At 52.5% G+C, this 9,610-nt stretch overlaps 1 protein-coding gene across 1 annotated transcript; it reads right to left on the bottom strand.

Annotated features, from left to right (window-relative positions):
* Nucleotides 1-495: 495 nt before the first annotated feature.
* On the bottom strand, nucleotides 496-5,278 carry Birc7 (baculoviral IAP repeat-containing 7). The gene is made up of 7 exons (NM_001305210.1): nucleotides 4,788-5,278; nucleotides 3,365-3,464; nucleotides 2,907-2,985; nucleotides 2,778-2,823; nucleotides 1,504-1,575; nucleotides 1,153-1,351; nucleotides 496-688 (listed from the first exon to the last, which is right to left on the bottom strand). The coding sequence occupies exons 1-6, from the start codon at nucleotides 5,152-5,154 to the stop codon at nucleotides 1,158-1,160; spliced, it is 858 nt and encodes a 285-aa protein (NP_001292139.1). The 5' UTR covers nucleotides 5,155-5,278; the 3' UTR covers nucleotides 496-688; nucleotides 1,153-1,157.
* Nucleotides 5,279-9,610: the final 4,332 nt, after the last annotated feature.

The following is a 9,610-nucleotide window of genomic DNA, read 5'->3' as shown; positions in this document are numbered from 1 at the left end:
AGTGACTAAGGCCTTAAATAAATCCTGAAGTACCCGAGCTGAAGGTCTTATTCAGGCAGAGGCCCTGGCCCCACCGAGACCAGTGGAATCCCTGGAGCTGGTCCAGGAGCCCTGCCACTCCCAAGCTAGGAGAGTCCCATGGGTGAAACGTGGAGCCTGGGGCTAGCACGTGGATTCCTCTTTGGAGAACACAGATAGCATCATTCAGAAAGACAGACCCTGGGCGAGCACCCTGAGAACACCTGCATATGAGGAAATACACAAGGCTTCTGAGTAACTAGAAGTGGGGTCCTTGAGAGTCCCCCGAGGAGGCCAGTCTATCCCAGAGGTGTAAAATCCAGCGTAAGGTCGCCGGGATGGAAAAGTGGGAAGGAGTTTGAAAAGTGACTAGAGGTGGCTGGACGTCCGACAGGTGCTGCTCTGCCCGTGAGAAACAGCGGAGACCCGTCTAGTGTGAACTAAGGGACATGGATGTCATAGAGCCTAACTGAGCACTGAGGTGAGGCCTCCTGCTTTATTATCTTCAAGGAGATCCAAAAAGCTACAGCAGAACCACTCTCTCACACAAACCAGGAACTCTTCCTCCAGGCTGCACCACTTGTGGTGGACACTGAGTGTCCTCGGCAGACGCACTGCGTGGTCTGGGACAGGTTGGGGCAGGCAGGGTGCCCACTCCGCAGTACAGCGCCTGGAGGGAGAAGAGGAAGCACATATGAGTTCTGTTCTCATCAGACTTGTCTGAGCCAGGGGCCATTGGCTTCGGGGACTCCCTTGACCTACCACTCTGTTTAGAAACTTCTCAGGCACATCTTGGGGAACATACTGACCTCTGAGCACCCAAGAAGGGCCATGGCTCCCATCCCTCAGCAAGGACAGGGGTGTGACACATTTATGTAGCAATTGAGGTTCATGTGTCCCTCCCAAAGCCCAAATCTAGCCCACGTGCCTCTGAAGTCGGCCTTTCCAAGCCCTTAATGATCAGCTAAACAAGAGGTGTCCCCCAGCCCTCTTTCCCTCCGACTCCACTTAGTAGGTGGAGTTGAGTGGAGGGGGTAGGAATTGTAGCCTAGCCATCTCTAGAGTTGCTAGAAGCAAGACACTCGGGTTACATGTAGGCTGCAGGAAGGATGCTGGGGATACCCTGGGCCTCACCTGGTTTAGGACAGGAACGTGCGTACACAGTTACAGATAGGCACCCTGCAGATCGGGCACAGCCTCAGGTTGGGGGCACACTCAGTACAGACGAAGTGGCCGCAGGGCACGAAGACTACAGAGACGGCTCGGTCCAGGCACACCTTGCATCTCCTCTCTTCCTGCAGCTGTCGCAGCTGTTCCTGCACATCCTCAGCTCCTGGGGACTCAAGGATTCGCCAGCATCCTCAGGGACTAGGAGACTGACTCCTCAGGGAGGGAGTGAGCTTGCCACACCCACCCACCTATCCCCTGCACCCCCCCCCCATGAAAGAGGGTGGCCCATTTGACTTATGTGGATCCCGGCTATACCTGGCTCACTGGCATCTTCAGACTGAGTCTCTCTTCTGGATCTGAGTAACTCAGGGCTTCCATGGGTGGGAGCTGTAGACAGTAGGAAAGGATTAAAGGCCTCGCTTCTGTGGGGGAAGGGAGGCCTGGCCCAAAGAAAGTCTAGCAGCCACCAAGTTTTTAGTTCTGACCTAGAGACCAGAAGGATTTGTGGGGCACTCAGCTACTCATGAGCTCAAGGCCAGAAGCCTCCTTGAGGACACCAAGGACAACTTCCACTAGGGTACTCCACCACCTGGCCCCTTAGATTAGGTGGTCAAATATTGTATATACTTGGCACTTTGGGAGGAACAGGAAACAGATGGTGATGGATGCCCAGAGGACTGAGACAGGGGAAGACAGACAATGCTTAGAGGGGGTGGATGTACCTCTGGCTTTTGCCATCTGGCCCTCCTCTTGGAGCAAGGCAGCCACCATTTGTGAAGGGGACATACTGGGCACACCTGAGCTTTGGGTCCATGCTAAGCATTCCCAGTTGCCTCTGGGGGAGGGGAGAGACAGAGACAGACAGAGAGAGACAGAGACAGATAGAGACAGACAGAGACAGACAGGGGACAGAGAACCCAGGGTTGTGGAGAAAGGCTAGTGGTCTGTGGCATGCTCTGTCTATATTCACATGGATCTGTGTTCCCAGAAGGCGCCAGGTCCAACTCTCTTACGCTGAGGATGCTGCATTATCAGAGCTTCTGTCTAGAGGTGCTACCACCACTGGAAAGGACAGTAGGCAAAACACTGCCAGGCGCCAAGTACAGACTCACGTGATTTTGAAATGGTTACTGTTGTATCACATCTCACAGCAATGAGACTGGGGAGAAAAGCCAGTAACCACAAGTTTGGCAAGCGTACCTTGTGGTCCCCGAAGTCAGAAGTCCCCCTCAGAAGGGCTTCTGAAGAACCTCAAACCCCTGATCCATAGGTCGGAAGGGAGGGACTTGGAAAGCCATGTCCTCTGTATCTCTGTTCAACTGGCTTCTTGTTGCAGCCCACTTGGCTTTAAGAAGCTATGGCTCGTGCCCATGAGAACCAGCCTAGCATACAGCCATGCCCCCAGGTTTGCCCTAGTGTATTTAGCAGGCTTCTCACTAGGATCAAGGGGATGCAGTGCCTTGGACACAGCACGAGGACACAGTCCCCACCCTCCCTGCTGACTGGCAGGTGGAGACACTCGCCCGTCTTACACACGTGCAGGCTGCAAACACCGGCTAAACTGCAAGGGCTGTGCATCAGGCTCTCACCTGAGGGAGTGGCAGAGACCGTATCTTCCTGTTCTTCCCGTTGTTCCTGTTAGGGAGCCACCAATGCCTTAAGTAAACAAAGCAGAGAGACTGCCAACCCGCCTGAGCCCTGAGGACAGATGGACTTACCCAGGATCCAAGCAAGGGGGTGTAGGCCTGGATTCTTTCCACAAAGTCCCTTCCTTTTGACCGTAGCAGGAACTGGCACCTGGAGAAGAGAGCTCAGAAGGCAGGACTGGTCTCTCAGAGCCCCACTGTCACATTCGAGCCCTGAAAGCCTTTGGGATTAGGTCATGCCTTCTGTTCCCATGGAACCCACTACTTCCTGTGACAGGTAGTCAGGGCTGTATCCCCCATGGCACCTGCTAGCAAGGCTATCCTGGAGATGGGCTCTGAATACCTAGGTGAGCACCTAGAAAAGGATAGCGACAGGGAAGTACCTACCCTAGCAGCCCACCTAGAGAGGGCTCTGTGAAGAGTGAGGTGTGAAGAGATATCTCAGGACCATGGGAGATGGGGAGGCTGTACAGAGTTCTTTGGGGGCCCTTCTCATTAGCCAGACCCACAGCAGCCCACAGGGCCCTTACCTGGGGAACCATCGTGCATGCTCTGTCCAGGGGTCGTCTCCACGTTCCCAGCTCTGTAGACCCCCGTAGCAGAAGAAACATCTCACCTTGTCCTGCTGGCCTGGGTATGGCAGAGACACACAGCTGGTAGCCCCACCTAGCTGACAGTTCCAGGGTGTCCCTCCATGACCATCAGAGCTTGGGCATGCGGGACTGGAATCTGCCAGTAGGTTAACAAGAAGGGAACAAGGCACATGGACACCTCTCTTGTCTCAAAGGTGAATAAAGACAATGGCCCTGGGGCATGTGTCGGGATGGCCTGAGAATATTCCGGAAAGGTCGAGCTAGCATTTGTGTTGTTCTCAGAGCGTGTGGGTAGGGTTGAGCCAAAGGCTTGGAGCATCTGCAGCCTGGGAGTGCCAGGGCCTCCGAGGAGGACTCCTAGTTACAGGATAAGGAGGTGACCCCTTCCCTACCAGTTTGCAGACAGATTTTGGTTTTAGTGGCTCAGGCCTCAATCATCTCTGCTCTGTGCCCCTCCCCCAGTCATAGGAAAATGTGCCCTTCGTGACCTTGAGCAGAAGTTCCAAATAGGATTGCTTACAGGCAATGTCCCACAGAAGGCATCCATGGTCCACAAAATCCCCCTGACATCTTTTGGCCCCAAGGATGCTCCGTTTTAAAGGGGGCTCCCACCATTCCAGACATTGACCTTTCCTAACCAGTGTCTGATTCTCCTAAATCAGTATGGACTCTTGACTGGCCAGTGCAAGGAAAACAGCTGTTTCCTCCCCTGCTGCTGCCACAGGTGAACAATTTCTCTGGTTATGCTCATACCTACAAAGCCCCTCAGCGGGTCTCACTGACTCACTTCCCCTCAGCCAGGAAGACAGCCTGAAATCCTACTGTGAGTGAAGGGCAGACCAAGCTCAAGGAATGCTCTAAATTTATAACTAGAAGAGGTACTCAAAGGATTTATCTGGAGTTGGTCCCTGCACTAGCCTGGTACTTGGGAAGCCTGGAGGATTACCTACAAGATGAGCACTGGATGGTACAAGCTGACCCCTGCCCCGTAGAATAGATTCTGGCTCTGTGGCTTTGGGTCAAGGGATGAAAGGGATTAATCAGCTCTATAACCAAGCCTGAAAGGCACTGATGACTGTGGGGATCCCCGAGGAGTGTGGGAAATCCTCAGAACCATGTAAGCCAGGCAAAACCACCAGGTCAGTAGACTCCGCATGCGTAAGGGCCCTCAGAACAAGGCCAGCATAAGCCCAGGATTTCATAGCAGCCTTGAGTGGGGTAGACCCCAAGCCCTGGCCGGGCAAGGGTGACAGAAGTACCTTTCATTAGTCCTCCCTCAGGGCAGGAATGGACAAAACCATTTGCCTGGAAGAGCGCTAAGTAGCATCCAGACCACAGCAAAAAAGACCCCAACATTTACCTGTGTGGAAGAAGCCGGCAGCAGCCAATGGCTCAGGCTGAATCCCTGCAGTAGATGGCCAGTCGTAGAAGGAGGCTAAGCGGAGATCCTCTGAGTCCATCTCTGGGAAGGCAGGCTCCCCGACGAAGGTAGCCCCAGAGGATTCTTCCTCTTCTGACAGGGGGCGCAACTGGCCTAAGATCTGCCCATCTAGGCAGTCCTGGCCCAGGACACGGTTACAAGGACAGTGGGGTCTATGCTGTTCCTGTGTGGGGCCATTGCTCTCTTCCCTGTGGCTTAGTTCTGGGCCACAGAAGGAGTCCCTGTCCTTACTCTCAGGCCCCATGGGTAGGACAGCAGCTCGGAGCAAGCCTGCAGGCGAGAACATCACCAGCCCTGGAATGTGCCTGGTGACTTACCTCTCCAGCTCCTGCCTCTAGTCCTTTCTAGAAGCTGTGGAGGCTCCTGCTTCTAACTGTAAGCATATGCTGCTAGATGTTCAGATGCAGTGGTGTTCAGGGATGTGCCAGTTTCTGAAAGAGGCCAGAGTGGCAGCCACGTGCTGTCTGCAGCATGTCATGGGGCCTCCTGGCAGGCACATAACAAAGGCAGTACTCTACCAGGCAAAAAGCATCTCTCAATAGGGGGAGGGACCAAGCTTGGGACCTCTCCAATGGAATCCCCTAAGCCTCAGGAAGCAGGTCGTGAACACGGACAAAGTGGAGGAGAGGGACTCTAGCCACTCAGGGTCCAGAGTGAGTAGAGAGAGACCCAGACGAGGACCTGCAAGGTAGGAAGCTAGGTTGTCCAGAACAGAATGCAACCCCACCATTCCTTCCATACCAAGCCTGTGCTGATGTTCAGGGATGACCTCATCACTGGCTTATCTTGTCCCTAGCACTTAGGAGATTCCTGCTTGGCTCAGCCCTGAGTCAGAGTTAGTCCACCTATCTGGTCACAGGTTGCTCTTTTTCTGTCTAGACAGTCTACAGTCAAATCAAAGGTGGGGTATGCCCTGGCCTTTGTCTGGAGGAGCTCAAGGTTTGGATTGTGTTTGTTCTGGGCCAGACATTTCCACTTGCATTGTGACATGGAAAATCGCATCCCTAAATGAGCTCTGCCCCAGAACCAGATCTTCTCTTCACTAACCAGCCCCAGGTGAGGGATTCCATTGATGCAGAAAAACAGGGAACAGAGAGGAGGGTCATTACCCCAGAGACGCCATAGCTACAGGTTGGGACCCCTGGAAGAGGCAGAGAAGACCCAGGGGCCAGCTCTGCCCTGGCTTGCACTGTAACCAGGTTTTCGCACAAACCTTTACCCTTAAGTAGCTCTGCATGGATTGTGAAGCTTTTAGTATTGTGAGTTTTTAATAATATCTTTATTAATTCCTTGAAAATTTCAGGCAAAACTGGGCACGGTGCTTCCCAGCACTCCAAGGCAGAGGCAGGCAGAGCTCTGAGTTTGAGTCCAGCTTTTCCAGAGCTAGTTCCAGAATACAAAGGGGATATCCTGTCTCAAAAAAAAAAAAGAATTCCACTCCAACTTCATGCCCTTTTTCTTTTTTCTTTTTAAATGTATAATTAATTGAGTCCAATTTGTGGTGTCCGTACACATATGGGTGTGGGGACATCCACGGGAGCATGGTCAACCTACCAGGGGCCACAACCTTAAAGAAAACTGACCCCCCCCTCTTCCAGAAGCTTCCAACTGTCAATAGTCCTTTAGTTAGAGGTTGGGTCTTGTGAGACATTGTGAGGTAGGATGGTGGTTCGTGCGTGCAGTCCCAGCACTCATGGGGGATAAATCAGGAAGATTTTTTGTTAGTTCAAATCCAACCTGGGCTAGATAGTAGGTTCTGTGCTAGCCTGTGCTAGAGAGAGCCCCTGTCTCAAAAAAATAAAATTAAGAAATAATAGTTTGTAAGGAATAGAGAGAGCAGAGCAGATAGGGCAGGACTCCTACCTTCTCAGCTGTAGGGAGACCATTCTAGGATTCTGCTTCCTGGGGCCTAAGAAGGCACCTGGCTTGGAGAGGAAATCTGGGTCCCAGCCTGTCTATGCATCTTACCCTTGACACTTACCTCAGCAGAGGTCCAGTACACACAGTGCCCACAGGCAGCTTTTCCAATGTTACTACTGGCTTTAGAATGCCCTGAGATGATCATGCTTCACAGAACCCCTTGTCCTTTGGGATAGGCACGGGCTTGCCACCATTTCAGAGATGTGGAAACTGAGGCAAAGTTAGCAGGTTCACTGAGAGCTGAGGTATGAGAGGTCAGCCCAGGAGATGGTGGCCTGTCCTACTCCTGTTCCATACCAGGTCAAGCTCCACAGGGCTGGAGTCCCTGGGGTATCCACCATCGCCAGCTCAGCCCATGTAATGCCACAGGGCACTACAGGCACTTAGGACCCTGTCTCATTCCCTTCTAGGCCCACATGCTAACTATATCCTGTAGCAGTAGACCTCCTGCGGTATCCCACAGGACATCACAACCTTTTTCTTTCTCTTTGCTTGCCAGCAAAAGGGAAGAATCACAGCTGAGCACTTGAACCTGGAGCCCTGCCTTTCCAGGCCCCTTGATGGACTTGGTTCCCTTGGATTGAGGCCACAGGGGCTAATAGAGGGCAACAGGGACAGCTGCACCAAATTCCTTTTCCATGCAAACCCAGGCCTGGGTCCCTAGGTGTCTGAGCACTGGACTCTGGGCCTGCTGCCTTGGCCTTGGAGTCTGCGACAAGGGACAGTCTCTTCCACCTATGAGCATTCCTGTTGTCCTTGTCTGAAGCAGCTGAGTCAGTCCCTTTCTCTTGTTTGGAGGTTTGAAAGCCCTCCTGGAAGAGGGAAACATCCTATACCTGTGAAAACAGACAGAATGGGGTCCTCAGGGCTCTTGGCAGTGCACAAGGCCCGTGAGAGCGTCAACATAGCGTGTGCCAAAAGAACTGAGAATGAAGCACCTGGGTGGCTGTTCCAGCTGCATCCATGCTGGGACTTCATAGACACAGCAGCCGTCTCTACAGCGTCTTGCCTGATGCCTCTGTCCCTGCCAAGAGCTCACACTACAAGCTGGGTCCCTTGCTAACACAGTACCTAGGTGGTGACCAGTTATGGTCGACGGTGCTCATAGCACAGCCATGATGTCACTCTGGGTCAGGCAAGGCCCAGTGTGGAAGTGTGGGGGCTACTTGGACTGTCTTTCGTGTGGTTGAAGACTAGGGGAGGCCTAAGGGTTCCTGGTTGTGTTGGAGGAAGGGATGAAAGGGAAGGCAGGAAGACAGAGAAAGTCCAGTGGACCACCCCTCTCTATAGACCAACGAAATTCCCTTTCTATATGGTTCTAGAGATGGTGTGTCCTACCCTGAGCTCTATAGAGCAGACCCTAAGCAGGTTGAAGCTTGAGTGTCTGTGCCAAGTATCATGTTGGCAAAGAGTAAATGTGTCGATATTGAACTTTCTCCTGAAGGCCACTCCCCTGGGTACTCCAAGGGATTTCCTCAGAGCCCAGAGACCCTGAGGTGTACAGTCAAGGAAGAGTACCTAGGCATCATGGGCTAGCTGAGATGGCAACAGTTTTCTGTTCCCAAAGACCAGAGGAACCCAAATGTCTTACAGGTTGACCCTTCAGACTGTGTGCTTCTGGGCCCAGACTCTACCAATGAGGAATCCAGGGTAAAGTTAGGTTCGGCTTCAGAAAGGGCTGGATCAAGGAGCTCCAGGGCCTCAGGATGGGCTGCAGGGAAGGAAGTGGGAACTGTAGCCTGCAAGGAACAAGCTTGACACTACTTCCTCCAATTCAATTCAGTCAGAGTTGCTAGGGTATGGGGGTGGTGTGAGTGGTATACCTGGCTCGATGGAACTTTCAGGATCATCTATCTCTGAGCCTACTACACACACAGGTCTCCAACTTTTCTCAGGGACTTGGACTTTGAGTGTCCCACACTCTGGACCCTAGCTAAATGTGGCCAGTTGAATCTTGATAAGATGAAATAAAATGAAAAAATACAGTCCTTCAGTTTCAAATACCCCATAGCTACACAAGGTCAGTGGTTATGCTGTGGGGCAGAACAGCCACTGCCCATGGGATGAATGAACGTCAGTCTCCAGGAGTTGGGAGGTGAGTGAGCCCAAGGTCCAACACCTGATCCAGAGCACACCCTGATGGACACCAGGGGAATGACAGCACAGGGTCAAAGACCAGGTCCTGGAATTAGTCACACAAAAGTGGACCAAACCCTTCCGAAATGTTGTGAGATGGATGGGTCACCGGTGTCATCTGGTTCTGAGGATACAAGGAGAACAAGTGGCCAAATGCCAGGAAGATAGCAGAGGGACTCGGGGGTGCTGTCAAGGCAGGAGGGACATGTGGCCAGTGTCTGGGAACCACGAGAACACCAGGGAGTATGGAAACCCAGAGACTAGCTAACAGGTGCTGGAGGAATGGAGTGTGTACCTGGTCAGACTTTCCCCTGTGGAACCCTGGTTGGGTTAGGACTGAATATCCTACATTGTCGTCATGGTGACATAAACACAAAGCTTCAGCAAAAATGAATTGCTCTAGCTCACATGACCCAAGTGCAGGGAGGACAGCCTCAGGCTTAGCTCCACCTATGTTCAGGTAATGCCGTCATCTGCATACCTTTCCCTCTCTGGGATAGCATCGTTTCTTGGTAAAGGTGGCCATGAATGTCAGGGAAAGGCATCTCGGTTTCCCCAAAAGCATGAGCTTAGGACTGATGAGAACTTCCCGAGCTTGCATCCACTTGGAGTTACCAGATTGAAGGTTGTTGTGAGTCATGGAGGGACACGAACCTAGTAGGGGAGTCTCTTACAGCCTTCCCATC

The sequence above is a fragment of the Rattus norvegicus genome, chromosome 3 (assembly GCF_036323735.1).
Source record: "Rattus norvegicus strain BN/NHsdMcwi chromosome 3, GRCr8, whole genome shotgun sequence".
Classification (NCBI taxonomy): Eukaryota; Metazoa; Chordata; class Mammalia; order Rodentia; family Muridae; genus Rattus; species Rattus norvegicus.
This window is presented reverse-complemented; position numbering and strand designations above follow the sequence as displayed.

What these genes read in the sequence shown, in the direction of transcription:
- Birc7 (NM_001305210.1), bottom strand. Translation starts at nt 5,154, where the DNA reads ATGTTCTCGCCTGCAGGCTTGCTCCGAGCTGCTGTCCTACCCATGGGG. An exon ending in CATGCACGATGGTTCCCCAG is followed by an intron (nt 2,986 to 3,364) that starts GTAAGGGCCCTG and finishes TCTCTTCTCCAG; the next exon opens with GTGCCAGTTCCTGCTACGGT. An exon ending in CCCCCTTGCTTGGATCCTGG is followed by an intron (nt 2,824 to 2,906) that starts GTAAGTCCATCT and finishes GCTCCCTAACAG; the next exon opens with GAACAACGGGAAGAACAGGA.